Source organism: Equus quagga, chromosome 14 (genome assembly GCF_021613505.1).
Source record: "Equus quagga isolate Etosha38 chromosome 14, UCLA_HA_Equagga_1.0, whole genome shotgun sequence".
Taxonomy (NCBI): domain Eukaryota; kingdom Metazoa; phylum Chordata; class Mammalia; order Perissodactyla; family Equidae; genus Equus; species Equus quagga.
This window is the reverse complement of record NC_060280.1, coordinates 9,727,964-9,749,709: the sequence shown is the minus strand read 5'-3', so window position 1 is coordinate 9,749,709 and position 21,746 is coordinate 9,727,964. Positions and strand designations below refer to the sequence as shown.

Sequence of the window (21,746 nt, the reverse complement as noted above, 5' to 3'; positions counted from 1 at the left end):
AAGAATCTTCACCTGGAATTAGATGCTCCAGGTGCATCGGTGTGTAAGATCCTGAGGATGAGGGGCTGTCATTGATTGACCTCTGGCCCCTTTTTCTTCTTTCAGCTTTTTTCCCCAGTAAATTTTTTTTAGATAAGCATTTGATAATCAATATCTTCCAATTCCCTCTCCATCCCTCTTTTCTTGTCTCTCTTTCTCTGTTCTGTGGAGGGGAGTATATTTAAAATTCTAAAATTTCTTTGTGATTAAGGCATGTCTCTGAATTAGACCTCAGTGTCTGTCTAAAAGGAGGGATCTCAGCATTTTCTAACCTCGAGGGAATGCTGCTATTATTATGATGATTATTATTATGTCATGGGTGTTATTTACCTAAGGTTGGAAGACTAATTCATCTTTGTTATCAGCCTTTTATTTATTTGAGACTCTTCTCTTTTATTTTGCCACTCCTAAAGAAAGTTTCCACTCAAAAGGTGTAAATTCTGAGTTTTTAAAACTTAGGCATTTTAATTTCCTTCATAATTTATTGCACAAAGATGTTACAGAACAACCCCCCTCACACACACACACACACACACACACACACACAACAGGTCAACTGTCGTGCCCTCACATAGTCCAAGAAAACACAGCTGGGCTCCGAGGAAAAGAAAAGCCTGTTTGCCAGAGCAGGAGGTGGCCGCTCTGCTGTTGCTGGCCGGGGGCTGCAGGGTGAGGAAGGAGAGAGCGGCTTCCTCTTCTCGTCTTGTGAAGGAACAAGTCAAGGGCCATCGGCTGGCCCAGTGGGGGAGTCACTGACAGGCAGAGGATACTAACTTGAGGAGGTACTGGCTTTTTCTTGGGTCCGCATGCCAGCTAGAGAGGTGAGCAAGACCTGCCAACAAGTCCAGAATGGCTTTGAACCGAAAAAGTGAGAAGATGCAGCCAAAGATGTTTATTGAGGCCCGAGACACTGTACGAGGTACACATGTGTGCAATGCAAGCTGTCTCCTTGCATCTTCACAACCCCCCTGGGTTTCTCGGACGTGGCAACCCACACACAGAGGCCTCAGGTCGCTTTCCCAGGGTAACACTGAGCAGTAGTAGTAAAGCTGAGAAGTTACTGAGCTCGGCCCCACTTTTTCCTCTCTAGCTGTGTGACATTCAGCTGCTCAGGGGGATACCTGTTTCTTCTCCTCTGAGAAAGGAGAAATACAGGCTGGAGATTGTTCCCCCTCCTTTTATATAAACAGCTTTATTGAGATATAACTCACATACCAGAAATTCACTGATTTAAAGTGTACAAATAAGTGGTTTTTGATGTATCACATTACTTTAAAAATTGTGGTAAAGTATGTATGTAACATAAAATATGCCATTTTAGCCATTTTTAAGTGTGTATTCAGTGGCATTAGTTACATTCATGACGTCGTGTAACCATCATCACTTTCTATTTTCAAAACTTTTTTATGGCCCCACAGAAACCCTGTAATCATTAAGCAGTAACTGCCCTTTCCTCCCTTCCCCCTCCTCCCTCCTCCGTCCCCCCTCCTCCCTCTTTCCAGCCCCTGGAAACCTCTAATCTACAGTACACCCACAGTGGAAAATGGTTTGGTAGTTCCTCAAAAACCTGAGCGTCAAATTACCATATGGCCCCACAGTTCCATCCCTAGATACCTACCTAAAGGAACTGAAAGCAGAGACTTGGAGAGATGCTGTACACCAGTGTCCATTGCAGCATTGTTCACAGTAGCTAAAAGGCAGGTTCTTCTTTTTCCTTTTCCTCCCAATCACATGAGTGCGGTGGTTCTTTACCACAGTGGCTCTGCTTAATTCTTTTTTTTCTTTTTTTTTTTTGCAATGCAATATTATTAACTGTAGTCACCATGCTGTACATTACATCTTCAGGAGTTATTAGTCTTATAACTGGGTGTTTGTACCTTTTGACCACGTTTACCTATTTTGCCCACCCTCTGCTTCTGGCACCTGCCAATCTGCTCTATCTATGAGTTGTTTTTTTTTCTGACTTATTTCTCTCAGCATAATGACCCAAAAAGGTCATCCAAGTTGTTGTAAATGGCAGGATTTCCTTCTTTTTAGGGCTGAATAATATTCCCTTGGGTATATATAGCACATTTTCTTTATCCATTCATTTGTCAGTGGATACTTAGGTTGTTTCTATGTCTTGGCTATTGTAAATAATCCTACAATGAACATGGGGGTGCATATACCTTTCTGAGTTAGTGTTTTTGTTTTCTTTTTGTAAGTACCCAGAAGTGGAATTGCTGGATCATATGGTACTTCTATTTTTAATTTTTTTAGGAAACTTCATACTGTTTTCCATAGTGATTACACCAATTTACATTCCCACCAACAGTACACAAGTGTTCTCTTTTCTCCACCTCCTCACCAACACTTATTTCTCATATTTTTGGTAATAGCCATTCTGACAGGTGTGAGATGATATCTTATTGTGGTTTTGACTTGCATTTCCCTTATGATTAATGATGTTGAACATCTTTTCCTGTACCTGTTGGCCATTTGTATGTCGTCTTTGGAAGAATATCTATTCAGATCCTCTGCCCATTTTTTAACGGGATTTTTTTTTCTATTGAGATGTTGAGTTCTTTACGTATTTTGGGTATTAACCCTTTATCAGCTATATGATTTGTGAATATTTTATTCCTTCTGTAGGTTGCCTTTTCATTTTATTGATGGTTTCCGTTGCTGTACAAAAGCTTTTAAGTTTGATGTAGTACTTAATTCTATTTTATATATTGGGCTTCTAAGTTAGATGTTATTCCAAATGCAGGCAGTTCAGTATAAAGCAATGTTTCTTAACCATTTTTTCTTTATCAACCTCCTAAGATATCTTTTAGACATTTCTTCCTAATCACGCTCCCATGAAATTTTAATACCACAGATATTCTCTCTCTCTATATATATATCTGTTCATGTACTGTGGCCCTTTGGAGCATCACAAACTTTTGTAATATCTAAGACTTTTTACCTCTCCCAAGTGCCAGTTTTTCACCCCATTGCAGGTGATACTACTCTGGTTGGGAGTGTGTGGCGTGGAGATTAAAGCTCCACCCTGGGAGCCGGGCCTGCCTGGCCTTGACTTCTAGCTCTGCATCTTTCTCGGTGTGTGACCTTGGGCAAGTTGCTTAGTCTCTCCTTGCTGCCTCGATTTCCTCATCTGTAGACTTGAGGCGCTAAAACACAGTACCTACTTCGAAGGGTTATCGGGATTAAATGGGTTAATGTATGTTGGACAGTATCTGGCACTTAGTTAAGTACTATATAAATGCTAGCTTTAAGTTATTTTTAAAAGGGTCTTTCCATTTAAAAAATAGTTTAAAATCCGATGGACAGTGTGGAAACCAGAGTCTCTTCCATTTCCCACCTTTTGAACAATGTTTTCCGTTCCATCTTTGGATTGCATTTTCAGAGGAAAGTGGATTATTAGTCATTATTCTGTATTTATTTTTTCTCTTTTCTCGCCATTCATTAATTTTTATATTTTCTCAACAATCACAGTGCATGGGAGTCTGGACTTGGTGATTTTTAAGGACTAACTTAAACATTTTATGATTTTGGTTTTCATATTAGAATACATGGATTTAGTCAGATGTGTAAGAATTTGGAATTGGGAATAATGTTGATTTCAGTTCAAGAAGATTATTTTTATCTGAGGAGTCGCTCCACGTGGGGAAATACCCAGTGAAGTAGCTCCCTTCTCGAGCACATGCAGCTGATCGTCATTCATCATACAGGTGGTGGCACACAGGGACTGGTTTTATGGAACCCGGGTTGTGTTCATTAACTACTTGCTCCTAGGTCCACAGGCCCCTGTTTGTTTGTGTAATTCAGAGTCTGGTGTTTAATCACTGGTTAATTTGACGCTGTAGTGAATCAGATCTAAACCTCTGGCACCAAAACACTTATTTTTAAAAGATTATAGCCTGTGCACTTTATTTTGACTGAGTGCAGAAAGTGGTGAATAAATAATTTGACCAGGTGACTGCAGGAAATTGCTATTTAGTTAACCAAGGAAGGTGGGTATTCTTATTGAGAAGGGGGAAGCTAAGGTAGCCTTGTAGAGAGGCAGAAGAGAGTAGATGCCAGGGGTCAGATTGCCTGAAGTGATCTTCTGTCTGATTCACCTCTTGCGCCTCCATAAAATAAAGATGTTAATGTATATATCCCTATATGGTACTTGTGAAGATGAAATGAATTAATACATCCAAAGTGCTTGAAACTCTGCTTGGCACAAAGGAGTGATCAGTATGTGCTACCTGGTATTATAAAGAATAGTTACAGTCAGAGGTAGATGCTGTAGACGGCTTCACTGGTGGTATTGTACTCTCCCGTCTCATGCACTTTCTGCTGACTTTCCTTTATCTTGGTAAAACAAAAGAATATCAGCCCAGCATCTCCCCATTTCCCACACCCCCCAGCCCTTGGTGACCACCATTCTAGTCTCCATGTCTATGAGTTTGGCTTGTTTAGATTCCACATATAAGTGATATCATACAGTATTAGTCTTTCTCTGTCTGACTCATCTCACTTAGCAGGATGCCCTCAGTGTCCATTCATGTCGTCACAGATGGTAGGATTTCTTTCTCGTGGCTGAATGATATTCCATTGTGTGTATATATGTGTGTGTGTATCACATTTTTATCCATTAATTTGCTGATGGTCAAAGAGTACAAACTTCCAGTTATAAGATGAATAATTTCTGGGGATCTAGTGTACAGCATAGTGATTATAGCCATTAATACTGTATTATATATTTAGAAGTTGCTAAGAGAGTAGATCTTAAATGTTTGCATCACAAAAAAAGAGATGGTGTTAGATATGTGACGCGATGGAGGTGTTAGCAGAGGCTATGGTGGTAATCATTTTTCAATATATAATTGTATCAAATTTATATGTACACTTTAAATTTATACAGTATTATATGTCGATTATATCTCAGTAAAGCTGGGGGAAAAATAAAAGAATTGCTACTCAATTCAATCAGCTTGATAAGGGAAGGCCATCAGCATGTTATGAAGGCATCTGCTTGACTTCTCAAGACTCAAAACAAGTATCATCTGGGTGAATCCTTCCCCAGTCCCCTTTGGTGGAATTAGCCACTTCATTTTCTGATAGAACTCGGATTGCACTAACAAGGTTCGTGTTCATGGGACTGCTTCTCTCCTGGATTAGGACAGGTTCCGTACGGTCTGGCTTTTTTCACTTAGCATAAAAGCCAGAAGACAGGGACCACATCCCACTGACCTTTGGGATCTTTACTGCCTATGGAGTCCAGCAGTCTTTCCATACATCTTGAGTTTCCTTTCCTACTTGTAGGGAAGACGAGAGACCTTTGTAGCTTCCACATTTCCAGTGTGTTCTTTGGTTAGTCCAACTGACTCACAATTCATGAGGAACTCTTGGACTTTTCTAGAAGCACTCATTGATTTTGTTGGTACGTTGGCTGAAGTAGAGTGCAGACACTGATAGATTCAGATAGGCTGGGGCACAGCCTGAAGTCAAAACTGAATTAATCACCCGTCACTCAGTGTGCTTCTTTCCTGGCAGACACTCAGCATCAGTTTATGGACACTCTGGAAGGTCAGAAATGCCAGGCTGGGGAAAAAGTGATAGGGTGGTGTCTCACAGTGCTTTTCAATGTCAGCAAAAAATCGGTCTGCTGTGAGTCCCAATGGCACAAAGAGATGTGGTACTTTGTGACAGTATTTGATTCTGAAATTCAGCCAGCAGGGAAAAAACATCTTAGCATGAATTTCCAAATATCTGGCATAGCTATATAGGGAAGTACTTTTAAAATGTCAGAAATCCAACAATCTAACTTCTACCTTATGATGTATTTAACCCTGTCTAAGAAGATGTCTTTACTATGCATGGAATGACCAAAAGCTTATTTGACTTTTTAATCTGCAAATATTTGATCTGGCAGGCAACATGTTTGTTTGACACTTATCTTGGAAGCTGATGTGAAAATCCGTTTCACCAGGCAAGGGAGAAATTTAAAGGGTTATTGTATTAGTCAGCTGGGGCTGCCATTACAAAATACAGTAGACTAGGTGGCTTAAACAACAGGGATTTATTTACTCAGAATTCTGGAGACGGGAAGTCTGGGGTCAGGGTGCCAGCGTGACGGAGTTCTGGTGGAGGCTCTCTTCCTGGCTTGCGGAAGGCTGCCTTCTCCCTCAGTCCTCATGTGGTGGAGAGAGCGAGCAAGCTCTTTCATGGCTCTTTCTGTAAGGGCACTAGTCTAATCATGAGGGCACCACTCTTGTGACCTTATCTTAGTTATCCCCCAAAGGTGCCATCTCTCAACAGCATCAGACTGTGGGGTTAGGGCTTCGACATGTGAATTTGGGGCTGAGGGACCCAATTCATTCCATAGACATTATCTGGGCACCTTCTTAGGCTGTCTTTCCTTTTTCTCTTTTCTCTTCTTTGTCTTTTCTTTGCCTTCAATTCTCTTCCCTTCCTGTCCTCTCCCTTCCCTTTCCTCCTCTCCCTTCTTTTCTTCCTTCCTTCTTGTCTTTCTTCCTTCCTCCTCCACCTCCCTCCCTCCCTCCCTCCCTCCTTCCCTCTTCCCTTATTCTCCTCCTTCCTTTCTCCCTTCCGTCCTTTCCTCTCTCTTTCTGCCCACTAAAGCTCCATATGATAGCATGCTTTAAGGCACAGACATCCATGGATTGAATCCAGTAGGTAGGTATATGTTACTTGGTTCAAAATATTTGGAAGAAAATGGAGCCAATACTTTAAAAAATTAAATTAGTGCTAGGGTATGAAACTTCTTTAGAAAGATCAGAGATCTAGCCCACAGTGCCTGAGAGGCAGTACCGCAGAGTGGAGAGTGCAGACTCTGGAGCTGTGCTGCCTGAATTTGTATCCTGGCAGTCTAGGTCCTTCGCCTGGTGGTGTGACCCTCGATCATGCACTGTGCATTTCTATGCCTCTTATTTCTCATCTGTAATGTGAGGATGATTACAGTGTATACCTCATAGAGCTTTTGTATTAAATGAGTTAGTGCATGTAAAGTGCTTAAAACTGTGCCCAGCACATAGGAAGTGCTACATAAATGATGTCTCTTATTACTCTCTCATGGATTATTTGACTAGAACTCTAATTTTCCACAATTCATACTCTTCCTATTGTCTTTCTACCACTGAGGTTCAGTGTCCCTGTCCAGGTATCATTGCCCTTGCTCTGTGGTTTTTGCCTTATAAGAGAAAACCATTTCTTGTCCTTGGAAACAGGAAAATGAAAGAGAGAGAGAGTGAGGGAAGGACAGGGTGAGGCAGGGAGAGGGAGAGAGAGGGAGAGAGAAGAGGAGGGAGCGAAGGTGAGAGAGAGAGATGTTTATGTTTTAAGAAAAATAAGAGACACCTTATTTCTTTGTGGACGGGACATATTTTGCATGTATATCTTCTCCCTGGCTTCTATAGGCATTTGGTTTATATTCCTAGATTCTGTGGGTGTTTGATTTTTCTCCCCTTGCTTTAGGAAGAAAACTGTAATTAGAGAGAAGCACAGAACATTGGATGAAACACTAATTCCAGAGCTAGAAGACCATGATTTTGTTACCAACTCGATGATTATCTGTGTGCCTTTGGGCAAGTCAGACTTCTTTTCTGGGCTTTTATTTTCTCATCTGAAAAAGAGCATAATAATTCACATCTTGTCTGCCTCACTAGATTTTTGTAAGTTTAAATCAGAGAACACATAGGCCTTCACTTTTAAAAAATATCCAGTGTGACACAGATGGAGAGTACTGATAGCTCTAATGTAACAAATGACTGGCCAATGCCACCATATATTTTATAAATCATGATTTCTGAAAATTCAAGACTAAAGTCTGGTAGAATTGCTCTGCAAATTATCATCCTAGTCCATGGAGAACCTGCCTAGAGACACAATTTTGTGTGAGTATCTGTTGGTTAGTCCTAGCTGCTCTTCAGCTTCGGGGGAGATGCCATCTCAGTTGACATAAGTATCAAGGAACAGTGTGAAGGCTCAGGTCATCTTAACAGTATTTTCCAGGACTTTTGTCTTGGGGGGAAAAGGCATGTGGGACATCTGCAAGCTCCTCAAAACTGGAGGTCCGGGGGGTGGCCCAAGAGAAACTGTCTCAGGGGCAGGCTTTTACGATGAGTGGACAGACACAGTTGAATGTGTCAAGAGCTTTAGAACGAAGGGGGTCGTTAGATGCTCTCTGGTCCAACCCCCACATTTTATAGATGGGAAAACTGAGGTCCAGAGAAGAGAAGTGACTTGCCCAGTGCTACAGTTAGCTAACTGGAAAAGCAGGAATAGAGCCTGACTCATGACTGCCAATCCAGTGCTGTTGGTCCAGCAGTCAGTGGAATGCATATTCTCCTTGGAGTCACAGAGATCTGGGTTGGAATCCTAGGTACCCTACATTTAGTTTCTGATGCCAGTCCATGGGATGGTTGGGAATGAGGAGATGCCCACAGTGCTTGGCACAGAGCACAGTCTCCATAAATATTGGCATTCTTTCCCCTGTTTCCTTTTTCAATGTGCACAGGAAGTGGGGCATAATTTCTGCCCCAACCCCCGGGTCTAGCCCTCCCTGGGTTGCCTTTATCTAGCAAATTCTATGAACAAGTCTGAGGAGGTCACATCATTTTATGAGAATTCTTTGCCTTTGCTTCTCTCTCCACTCCCCAGACCCTGCACTCTCATTTCATGACGATGATGCCACAGTCGGGTGTGTGTCTGCTCGGAGCTCTCGTATGCAGGCGGAGGCTGGTGATACATGAAGAATCATTGTGCCACATCAAGTTTCATTTTAAAGTCTATCAGTATACCTTTTAAAATGAAAACAAACTAATTCACCATCCTGGGGAGGGACATAAATCATGTATTTTTATTACCTCAAAAGACCACCAGAAGATGAGCTCTAATATTTCATAGGTGACAAGCAATCTATACGAATGAATCGCAATTTGAGCCCCGTTATGCTGCAGCTGATATATACTGCAGTGGGGTTTAGAGATGTTTCTCTAACAATATTTAATAAAAAACCCAGGCCTTTTTGTCTCTAGTTTCTAATCCTATAGGAGGCACTCGATAGTCTTAAGCAACCGGAGTAGAGACTGTATCAAGCTGGGGGTTCCAGCTGGGTGCAGAATTCTGCTACTTATTTTGGGGTCCCAGGTCACTGGCGCCTAAAGTGTGAAAGTGTTAGGATTGATTTAAAAGAGCCAGAGAAGCAGTGATGCACAGTGTAGCATTGCTATTTTTACAGACAGTGTAATACCAGAACAAATGCCTGAACAGCATTGCACACGGACGTGGAATCTGGAGCTCTGCTTGTTTCCATGCACTTCGTGGCAGCATCAGACGTACCTAACGTAGTCAGAGGAGTGAAATGTTATTGATCTGGCACAGTGAGAACAGTGCCAACCCTGAAGCCAGACTGTGTGGATTCAAACCCAGGCTTTTAGGCTTACTGGCTTTATGCCTGGGGCAAGTGACCTAATAATCTCTAAGCCTCAGTTTCCTCCTCATGACCTGGGGATACCTACCTCCTACCGTAGTCAGGAGGAATAAACGGAGTGGTGAGATGCTGCCCGGAGAGTACCTAGCATCATGTCTGATATGTAGAAATGGCAGATACTTGCTGAGTATTAACCAGGGGCTGTTCCTAATTCACCCTAGAGGTTGCATATCGTTAGTCTCTTATGCATCTTGGTATCACCCTGTGCCTAATGGTGTATTTTTTTTATCCAGTCATCCTTCCAGTAGTCAGGTTAACTGTGGTTCTTCTTAGGAAAGCTTCCAAGACTGATTCAGACGGTTAGCTTGGGCCTGGACTCTTGAGTGTGTTCAACTTCCACCTTGTGGCTGAGCCTCAGGCGTAGCCTCTTCTTGCCTCCCTGCTTTTGCGTGAATGTCACCTTGGAAGAGCCCATTGTTTGAGAGGGGGCTGCTTCAGGCAGAGCACTGGTACCAGCTGGGCAGAGGTCAGATGGCTTTTCAGGGCTGTGATTGGAATCCGCACTGCTTTGGGCCCGCTCAGTTTCTTCTGAGCATCAATTCCTTCTTTCATTAGGGAGTTCTGGTTTTTTTGGTAATTATCCATTGCCTTTCAGAATTTTTTATCTGTGAACAAAAAGCAGCCTTTGTCCTGGACTTGTTTTAAAAATCTCAGTTGTTCACTCTCTCTCAAGACTGTTGTCTCAGGATATCCCAGTTCTCTGAAGATGTTAATTCTGCTTTGGTCCCCTCTATAATCAGGTTGCTTTTGAAGCACTCTTGAGTCCTATTGAAACTGTGTTCAGGGTTGTGCTTTTCTCTGAGGTTGGAGAGGCAATCTTTCTTTGGCACATGAGTTGCCACTCCATCCTCCATTCCCATCCTGAAACTGGGGAGCTGTCAATTCCTTCCTTTCTTCCATTGTCTTGTCTCAAGAAACCCCCCTGGATGACTCTAGACACCTTACTTTCGTTCCTCCCCTCCCCCTTATTTATACCAGGGAGTAATTTTTATATCTGGAGGTTGACAACAAAGATAAGATTGTGACAGTTTAATTTTGTGGTACATTTGTCAACTTTTCTGCTTTATTTTGGTGCTGTCTTTTTCTGGACTGGTACCAGGAAATTATTAGATATGCAAGAGCTGAAATGACCAATGATACGAATTGAAAACAAAACCTACTCAAAGACACATCAGCAGAGCAGCAGGGATGTCTGGCCATGGGGTCCTGGGTGACTCGTGTAGCGCTGGATAAACCTATGTATAGGGAAATTCTCAGCGGGGTTTTCTAACCATCCCCTTGTCCAATTTTTGAAAATATTTTTATTCAGGTCCTCGGAATCCTAGAACCAAGGAGATGACTTGACTGTTTGAATGAAAATAAGCTTGTCATAGCCAAGTAACGCCTTCAAATCTAGATGCGGCAGATACCTCTCAGCAGTTATCTGGTCGCCTAAGGGAAATGAGCCAGGAGGTTCTCTCTGGGAGGAGCTGACAAGGGTCCATGACAGGGAAACATTCCTTGTAGTCAACAGCCTGGGTGGCAGCTGTGGCCCATGGGCTGAAGATTGAACTGCCTCTAAGGCAAGTCCTGAGTAGTTTCTCATCTTAAAGAATGGCCGAGCATCCTAGCAGAATGAGATGGAGTCAGTGTGGCTGCATCTCTGTGAGTAAAACACCAACGTGATTTAGCCTTCAGCTTGCCGTGCTCCAATCCATTCTCTTCAGTACAGCTGAGTGATATTTTGAAAACAGGAATTGGATTTCTGGTCACTACCCTGATTAAAGTCCAGACTCCTTCACATGGCCTGCAAGGCCCAGCGGGATGTGGCCTGAGCTTATTGCCTCCTTCTAACTAAGTCTTCCCAAGCATTCATCTCTGTCTGGGATGTTGTTCCTCTCCCCTTTACCTGTTTCGCTTCTATTTCATGTCTCGGATGAAACATCGCTTCCATAGGGAATCCTCCTCTGGCCCTCTCAGACTAGGTCAGATCCCCTGGTAAAAGATCTCACGTTCTTGGTAGAACTTAGAAGTTTCGCTCAATGTCTTGCCAGGCTGTGAGGTCCATGATGGCATTTTGTTCATCACTCTGCCTCAGGGGTTAGTAAAGGGCTAATTAGTGTTCTTTGAATGTACACAACTAAATGATTCTCTCCCTTCCTAACTCTGCCGAGAAAAGAAAGTTTAGCCTCTATCATTTTCCTTCTGTTGCTCCACCTGCGTTCTCTCCTGGTGAATTCCTATTCAAGATCCAGCTTAATTTCCTCCTCTCCGATGCTTCATAGTCACCCTCTGTACTAGTCACGTAGGCTCAATGGCGTCAATTAATAAAAGTGTATCTCCAGCTCATGCAAATGTTCATTATGCTTGTCTGGTGGCCTGGTCTTCACTCAGGGACCCAGGCTTAAAGAGTCTCCATCTCTGTGCTTCCAGGATTTCCACGGCAGGAAGAAGAAAAGGTGTTAAGCCAGATGCTGGCTCTTAATCTTTCCACCTAGGGGTATACTCTTCTGCTCAGGTTTCTTGGTCAGTCATATGGCCACGCCTGACTTTGAACAGGATGGGGAAGTACAATTGTGCTATGGGCCCAGGAGGAGGAAAACTGGTAATATTTGATGAACAACACTAATGCCAACTAACCCCCTCCAATGCCTGGCTTCTCGTGGTGTTCCCAACCTCTCACTTACAATGGTCTATTCTTCCACTCTTTCACAATCATATGCAGGACCTTGTAATCAACAATAACTGAATCACCTCCAAAATCTTAATGTCAAGCCCACCACTCTATAACTGCATCTCCAAGCTTTCCAGCTCACACTCTAGTACCCTCCTGGTAATGATTCCTTGCCTCCACCAGGATTCCTGCTGCAGCTTAGTTTCCCCAGGAAGCAAACTCTGAGATAGACACAGGCATGCAGGAAGTTTTATTAGGGAGTGCTATGGGGATGAACGCCTCTCGGGGAAGGAAAGCACGCCAGTTTGGGCAGAGGGAGAAGTCAGGTCAATCCCATTGAGTGCTCTGAACCTAGAATAAAGCAGAGCCGGTCTTCATTGTAGGTTGCCCTTAGGATGGGAGTGTGACTATGGGTGAGGCATCTCTCTTCAGCCAAGGACGATTGCCCTAAAAGGCTAACAGCTGAAGATCCTTAGCAGGCAGTACTCCCATTAGCTGGGGGATTAGGTCCTTTAGTTCTGAAGAGAGATCTGGGCAGTGCAGCACAGTGTCCACCATGATGTCCAATCCATTTCAACCGTCCACCTCCCTCTTCGTGTCCTCCTTTCTCTCCTGAAGAGCTGAGGTTCCCTGGCACGTCATTGTTATCACCTCTTTCCTTACTCCTCAGTTCCCTTGTATCTCTTTTTGCCCATTTTATTCACCTAAAAACTCAGCTCTGGTTACACCTAACTTCCCAGTTACCCCAAATGGTACTTGCCTCCAGTAGCTGACTGAGACTGGAGACAAACACATAGCCATGCTGATTGCTCTCACTTAACATTTAGGACCACAAATCACAAGTGACTTCTCAGCCACCCTACTACTTGCCCTAGTCAATTCTTGCCCTCTTCCTAACGTGACTATTTAATACCTTCTCCCTCTCCTTAAACATCCGATGCTCCCGCCTCTCCTCCTCCTCAAGTGTTACTCTCTCTCATTTCACTGAGAAAATAGAAGCAAGCGAAGGAGAACCTCTTCATCTTCCCACCACCAGATGTGCCAACCGATCTCCACCTCGTGCCTTATCCCTTGGCTTCATTCTTGGGAAGATGATTCGCTCCATTTGTGTGCTGGAGCTCAGCTCCTCTTGCCCTCTCCAGGCCTCTGTTCCTGCCCTGATCTGCTCTCTCTTCTACATGATCATTTTTTTACTCATATTGGATCCTTCCCAGCAGCATACAGACATGCTGTGATCTCTTTTTCATCTTTAAACAAGGCTCTCAACACCAAATTTCGCTGGAGCTGCTAACCCATTTTTCTTTGTGGGAAAATATCTCAAAAGATTTGCCTTGTTTTCGTGTCTCTGCTCCCTCGTCTTCCATTCTCTCTTTAATTGATTCCAGTGAGTCTTTGCTGTACCACTTTCCCAAAATTACCCTTATGAAGTCAAGGTCAGCAGTGAACTTATTCTTACCAAATCCAGTGGTTAGTTCTGTCTTTATCTTGTTCAACTTCTTCTTTTTTTTTTTTTTTGAGGAAGATTAGCCCTGAGCTAACATCTGCTGCCAATCCTCCTCTTTTTGCTGAGGAAGACTGGCCCTGAGCTAACATCCATGCCCATCTTCCTTTACTTTATATGTGGGACGCCTACCACAGCATGGCTTGCCAAGTGGTGCTATGTCCTCACCCGGGATCCAAACCGGCGAACCCCGGGCCGCCGAAGCGGAACGTGCGCACTTAACCACTGCGCCACCGGGCCAGCCCCTTGTTCAACTAGTTAATTGCAGGTGACACAAGTGATCATTACTTTTTTCCTGAAGCACTTTTCCTCTTGACTTTCATGATATCCACTATTCTGTGAAGCAAAATGATTAAGTGATGCTGGGACCCAACTTGTTAAAGAATTCTAATGCCCTGACTGCCAGAAAGATCTGAATTACACCTCATGCTCATGTGCAGTTACTGTTCTATCTCAAATTCCTGGAAGAGTTCCCTCCATACTCTGGCTTGATGTAATCATGTTATATAGATTTTCTGTTCCTGTTGTTCATTTATTTTTATTACGCATTGTCTTGGATCATTTTTGAATGCACGTGGTATTGTGCAGGTAGAACCCTTTGTTGATTGCCTGAATTATCTCACTAATTTCTGGTGTTTTGTTCTTGTATCATAGTTATGGAAGTCTTGCTAAATGCACGTCTCCTTCTGGGACCTCAGTTACTGCACAATAACTTTTATTTACAAGCTGACAGATCTTTAGCACTAAAAAGAATCTGATGTTATTACAGGGTGTTTTATTAGGAAATAAATCAATCTGCTTTTACTTTTCAGAGCAATAGATAAATGAGGTTTCTTGTGACCCAATGTAGCTGTTTCTATCTTCAGTTTCTGCATATGAGGGCTATTAGGATTTTAATGATGATCATAATTAAACTCTAAGACTGTATTTGTGTTAAATATGTAACCGTAATGCTATATTTCACTAAATATGGTAAGCTGTAACACTATATTTGATTAATTATCATTTCAAGGTGCTTTCATGACATGCCACAGCAAGAAAGAGATTGGCGTCTGAGTTCAAATCCTGGGTGTGTGTCCTAACAGGATGACTTGTGCCTGATATTTAACTTCCCTAAGCCTCAATTTTCTAGACTTTAAAATGATTGCAGTGCTTTACTTCACCCGTGGAATTGCATATAGATTAAATTAGATAGTCATTTAAAGATTTAAAGCAGTACATTCAGAACTGACTTTTGTGACAAACTGATGAGGATTCTGGGACTCAGAGTAGTTAAATGCAAGTCATAGGCTAGTGACTAGCACAACCGGAATTAGAACTCTCATTTCCTATCTTGGATCCCCATGCTGTGCTTATATCCCTTCCTCTCCCTGGCCGTCACACATAAGCAGTCTGAGTAAATGAACATAAAGCCATTTTTGAGAACGTCACCTCCAGAAAAGACCAAACTCTGTACTTTAGTTTGTAGGTTATTTTAATTCTTATCATGAACTCTTATGAGAAAGCAGGTAATTCTCTGACTTCCCTGCTAGAGAGAATAAGATCTTTTTGTTGAGTCAGCCCATTCTATCACATAGGATGGATCTCCAGGTCAAGAGATAAAAGACATTAATTTGCATTAGACAACAGCTGCTGCCTGTATTCACAGTAGAACATGGGAGAAACTGGCTGCACCACCATTTTGTGACAGATGGATTAAAGCTTGTCTTAGTAAAATACACAAGCAGAAAGGGCTGGCTTCCCTTGATCTCTCTGATAAAAGCTACACCATGCACAGTGGACACCTAATAAATATTAATTGGTATCAACTCACTGGACTCAAAACTTCTTGATTTTGGACGTTTAAGTCAAGCATCCTCCTTGGTGAGAAGTTAATAATAATAGATTCAGTCTTTATACTCCTTAGGTTCTTAACTGTTGTGTCTCACCATGCATCTTTCTAGAAATACTTTCAGCTCAGGGTGGGATCTAATGCACCAGATGAACTTGCACTTAAGCTTTTGTGTTGATTGCCTCTTGCTTTTCCTCTTGGCTTCAATGGGCATTCACCTTTTCTAATGCCGTTGTGAGATGATTACACTCTGGTTCAATCACTCCACTAACCGTGATATTGCTTCTTTTTCCTCCTTCAGATATTGATGAGTGTGCTGCTAAGATGCATTACTGTCGTGCCAATACTGTGTGTGTCAACCTGCCTGGGTTATATCGGTGTGACTGTGTCCCGGGATACATTCGCGTGGATGATTTCTCTTGTACAGGTGAGTATTAAGAAGCAATGTTGTTTTTCTGACTCAACCCTTCTCTGCCCCATATCTGTGTTGTTATGTTTAGCTTGAAGTGCACGAAGTACTATTTTTACCTAACTAGTGCTGCTGTTGCATTATTTTATGCTCACCTTTCGAGAAGAAAGTGGTCATAAAAGAAATTTTGTCTGCATAATTTATTTCCACTCCCAGTATTTCTGCCCGTGTGTGTGTGCGTGCATGCATGCATGGGTGTATGATTTGACATTGAAGTCCCAGTTGCCTATAGTAACACTGGGGGACTTAGAGACATCAGTTCCAAAAATAGAAAAGTATCAAACTACTTTCCTTCCATCATGATGAAATGTTTTTGTATATAAGAAAATGGGCTTTGTTCCTAATGGGAAAGACAAGGATTAAATTTGAGGGGAGAGCAGGGTTACCTGGTGGACAGGGATTGGGTGTATGGGAGCCAGTCAAGACTTGTGATTGAAAGATGCTGAGTGTCAGTTCCCCCCCGCTTCTCCTGTATTACGGGGCTATCAGTACTAACCTGAAGCTCCAGGGACTGCGATCGGTGCCTTCCTGTGAGCAGTGCTGGCTTTGAGGGGGCCTTTGGTTTGGGATTCTAATATACTTCCACTGAAGCATATGGAGACATGAACGGTAAATTGGTTAAGGATAGTAGAAGATTCTGAGTCTTTCTCCTCTTCATCAAATGTGTTTAAATGACCAACGTGAAACCTGTAAGAAAAAAGCCCCTTGAACACAAGATTTCGGTCATGTTGTACCTTTCTCTGATGCCTGTGTATTTCTCTTTGTCTTAGTAACATTGGCATGTAAAAAGTGAATTCTTCACTCAGAATGGAATGCGACTCTTTTGAAGAGGTATTTTATTCTGAATGACCTTTTCAGAAGTGCAGGAAGTTGCAAAAGTTAGGAATGCATGGTCGTATGTCCAATACCTTTGCCATCGATTATTGTATGTTTCTACGTTACTGTTCTTCAACTAAGGGGATGGCAATCTCAGACTGATGCAAGGTTCTGGCGGCCACAGAAGGCCAAATCTCATTTATCTGTGTTTTGCATATTGTAATTAAAATTCTTAGAGAAAAAAGAGAGAGATTGTATAAACATAGCATGCTGAGATCTAGACATTTTAAGGGGGCAGAACTCCTTTGGACCTGTAAACAAGCACGATTTAAAAATCTGTGATGTGACAGATGACTATTTGCCCTTAATAGTAAATCCAGGTCTTGACTACTTTGACCCTAAGATTAGAAGAAACCAGTGAATATCCTCCCAAAACAACAGCACCGTATCATGCAACTCAGTAAACCTTGATGACGGTCCTGCTGTGTTGGAATTATATCAGAATCCCGCCTCTGCTCTTACTCTTTCCCTGAGCGGGGAGGCAAGAGCTGGTGTTTGCTGACAGCATGTTGAGTTCAGATGCTTGGCCTGGTGGTTTATATATGGAACAAAACAGAAGATGTATGATTTTAAGAACTGGCTCCAGAATTACTTTTAGAAAGACCACTGTGTTGTTTGGACTGAAAGGCAAGGGTACGGGTATCAGTGGGCCCCCAAGTGCTCCTCTCCACCCCCAAAACAGACGGTGTACCTCTACAGGAAAAAATCTGCACACACACACGCTCACACATGCACACACAAACCTTGTGTTTTGCTTGTGTGTTTGTATTTTGTCTGAGAGGGAACAGAAAAGTTAGAAGAAAAGAGAGAAAAGCAAGAGGGATGAGAGAGGAGCCAGCCAGAGAAGAGAAGGCTGGGTGCTGTGGAGGACAGAGGGCCGGTGAAAACCCCCCAGGGGAAGGGTGGCTGAGAGGACTTTGAAGGGTGGGAATCTTTAACATAGGTGTTTTCGTTGTTTTGCTATGCAGTGGGCATTGCAAGTCTTCCTCATGACACTCAAACCTTTGCAAAGTCTACCCATCGTGAATGCTGGGTGAGACCCTCCCCCGCCCCCAATCCAGTGGTGTGTTAACATGGTGGACGACAGAAATGGTGCACGTGTGTATAGGGCATTGAGACCTCGGAGGTGGAGGTAACCATTGCAAAGTACCCATTCCTATCCCTTATCCTGCCCCCCAACATACACTTAAACACACGTGCATCGCTGTCACACAGCCTCCTCCCAGGGATGTCAGAAGTCTCCATGAGGGCTTTGGACTTCCACAGTCATAGAATTGTGAGTAAGCTTTTTTTCTTTAAAAAAAATCTTCCTTTGGTCCCAGATTCCTTCTCACTTACTGCTCCATTTTTCTGCTTCTGTTCATAGCAGAGCTTCTTAATTTCATTGTCTGTGGCTGTTCTTCTCATTTACGTGTACTCACCTTGATGTGGATTAAGGCTGCCCCAGCTAGAGAAGCCCAAGGCGACCTGGTGTACATGCCAAACTATATGACCCGGTGGATTTTTTTATAGTATGAATTAAGGCTGCCCCAGGGAGAGAAGCCCAGGGCATCCTCCCCTACATGCCGCTCTATATGACCAGATTCGTATCTAAAGTTATATGACCGCACAATAACCAGACCCCATCTGCACTGAAATCATTTAATGACTTTTTACATCATCTTTTCTTTTACCAGTAAAAATAAGTCACGTACCCATGACTTATAAAATTTAGCTCTAACCCTCAACTCGGGGCAGCAGCAGGAGCTCTGACTGCCCATGGGTCCTGTCCCCATGTGGCAGCAGCAGGAGCTCTGACTGCCCATGGGTCCTGTCCCCATGCGGCAGCAGCAGGAGCTCTGACTGCCCATGGGTCCTGTCCCCATGCAGCAGCAGCAACAGCTCTTCACTGCCCATGGGTCCTGTCCCCATGCCTGCAGCTCTTCGCTGCCCATGGGTCCTGTCCCCAAGCTATTCTGTACTATTCTCTAAATAAAAGAGCACCACTGCCAGACCTTGAGAGTCCAAGAAAGCTTTCTTTCGACTCCTCGGCTCACCGACCCCGCATCAACTTCACCTGCCCTCCTCAACCCCCTCAACCCCGTCCAATAAGGCTTCCATACTCACCATTCCACAGAGACAAACTTTATCAAGTCAGCAACATTTGCTAAATCCTATCTTCCGTGACCTCTCGGCAGCATTTAGCAGAGCTCGCTCCACCTTCGTCTTTTAGACACATTTTTTTCTTGACATTTGAGACATCATATTTCCTGATTTTCCTTCTCTCTCACTGGCCACTCCTGCCCCGTGTCCCTAGCTGTTCTTCCTCTGCTGACACTGTAAAAATCAGATGGCCACAGAGCTCTGCCCTGGCCCGCTTTCTCCTGTTCACGTATATATTCTTTTTAGATGGTTTATTCAATCTTCTGACTTTTACAGCATCCCTATGTCAATAACTCCTACATTTCTACCCAGTTCCGGTCTTTCTCCTGAGCTTCTGAATCATATGTTCACTTGACATCTACCCGCAGATGTCTACTAGGGTTTCATATTAACGTGTGTGAGACAGAACTCGTGATTTCCTCCCACCTCTGCAAACCACGTCCCCTTCCAGTTTTCTCCATCTCGGCAAAGGAAAACACCATCTGCCCAGAAAGCTGGGATTTCTACCTGATTGCTGGCATTCCCTTGCCCTCCACTCAGTCCACACACCAGTCTCGTTGACTCTACCCTCCACACCCTGTCCTGGGTGTATCCATGTCTGTCCGTATCCTCCACTGCCAAACGGGGAGACTTCTGCAGGGGCCCCCACACTGCACTTTCTGCTCCAGCCTTGCTCCACCATAACTCCCTCTCCACATAGCAGCTAAAGCAGGCTTTTTAAAGCAGAAATCATGCAAATCTGCTGAAAACTCTCATGGAGTTTTTCCATTACCCAGAAAATCAAATCCATACTCCTTGTTTTGCTATGAAACCCTCTACGGCTTTTCTCTTTTCTACCTCTCTGACTTTATCTTGTGCCATTTCCATTCTTGTCCGCTAGGAGGTGGACACACTGACCTTTGACTTTTTTTCGTTCAACAAGCTTGTTCTGCCTTGGGACCTGTGCATGAGCTGTTCCTCCTTCTTAGAAGCCTTTTCCTCTTGGTGTCTGCATAAATGGCTCTTTCTTGTCATTTTGGTCTCAGCCTAAAAATGATCATCTCAGAGAAGTTTTTTCCTATTTATATAATTAGCCACCATTTTTCTGCCGTATCACTTGATCTTAAGTCTCTGAATATCACTTACCGCCATCTGAAGTTTTTGTTATTTATATATGATTTATAGAAATTTGTCTCTTTCTATTAGAATGTGAGCTCTGTGGGCGGGGTCCTCTTCCCTGTCTTTTTATGACTCTCGGCTGCTTAGAACCTAGCCTGGCACAGAACAGTGCTCAATAAATATTTATTGAATGAAGGAATGAATTAAACTACTTGCCCCTGGCCTAAATATTTACTGCTCTAAATTTCATTTGTAAAATATTGCTCACATCTGTGATACTTATAGGTTATTGTGAACATCAAATTACGTATATGAAAGTATTTATCATGGCGCTTTATCAGTCAGGATAGGATGTTCTACAGTAATAAATAACCCCAAATATGAATGACTTAAAATAACGGGGTTTTATTTCCTGTTCATGCAATGTCTATCACTGGGGGGTTCTGCTCATTGTAATTACTTTGGGACACAAACTGATGGAATAGTCACCATTGGGAACATTGCTGGTCACCAAGACGGGGAAAAGAAAGCCTGGAATTTCCCACATCAGCCATTAAATGTTGTTACCAGGGAGTGACACGTATCCCTTCCCCCCAGAGCTCATTGACTAGAACTCATTACTAGTCCCCTGCCAACCATGGGAACAGGGAATTCACTTCTGCCTTACGTCCAGGAGGGTAGAGAACCAGAACTATTCAGTGAATGGTGCTATTGAATACCACAGTGACCAACCCTTAACAGATTCACAACAAATTTGTTTCCTTTGACAGGAGGAGCTGTTGTAACCTTTTTTCAATAGCAGTTCACAATGTGATGGGGAAAGTAGTCTTAAGGAATAATTATTGTATTAAACACATTGTGCTAAGAACTCTGATGGAAGTACAAGCAAAATGCAATAAGACAAAGGTGCTTGATTGCCAGGCTGAAGTGTTTGGAATGCTTTCACCCGGAGGAACTGTAGGAGTTTACTGAGGCATGTTAGCGTGCGGGGACTGGTCGCATTAGGATCTCACGGTGGGGTATGGATGGCAATGAGGAGAGCTGAGAGACAGGCATTCTCCCTGATGGTCATTTCTCCTCTAGGCCAGATTCGAGGGCCTCCAGTAGATGCTTGCATAGTCAGCTGGAACCCTGACATTTCCCTTGGTGTTCTGAAAAGAATCCTGTTAGGTCAAATGTACTCTTTACCATCCACGATGTAGCAGGTCCCCACCTCTAATCTCTGTCATTTCTTTATTGGCGAAGAAGACTTCTTCCCCGAAGTGGTTGCTTGCCTGTGTAATGAATGCGGCGTGTCACAGATGGCTGCTGCTGTGAGGTGTTTTTTCAGATGATTCGTTTCCAGAAGACAGTTTGCTGGGAGAGATTGACAGGCCTGGAGGCATCCTCTGTTTGTTCTGAGTTCCTGACACAGCATTTCTCAATATTGACATTCCTTATTTCCAAAGACCATTCTAGTCTCTGTCCCAAATCAATTAGCATCCACTGCCACTGTTCAGTTGGTTTTCCAAGTAAGTAGATGACATTTTTTTCCTTTCTTTTAGTAAATCATTTAGTCTGTCAGTAACTTTTTAGAAGTCAGTAGTCATGTTGAAAATTCCACTCGACCAAAAATTAGTGAACCTAGAGTTAAAGGAGGCCAAATCTTATTTA

At 43.1% G+C, this 21,746-nt stretch overlaps 1 protein-coding gene across 1 annotated transcript in view; it reads left to right on the top strand.

Moving 5' to 3' along the window:
- NELL1 (neural EGFL like 1) overlaps positions 1 to 21,746 on the top strand; it is a 750,986-nt gene that overhangs the window by 347,010 nt on the left and 382,230 nt on the right. The window contains exon 13 of the mRNA XM_046685488.1: positions 15,810 to 15,935. Within this exon, the coding sequence (XP_046541444.1) occupies positions 15,810 to 15,935 (126 nt within the window). The remainder of the gene's footprint in view (positions 1 to 15,809; positions 15,936 to 21,746) is intronic.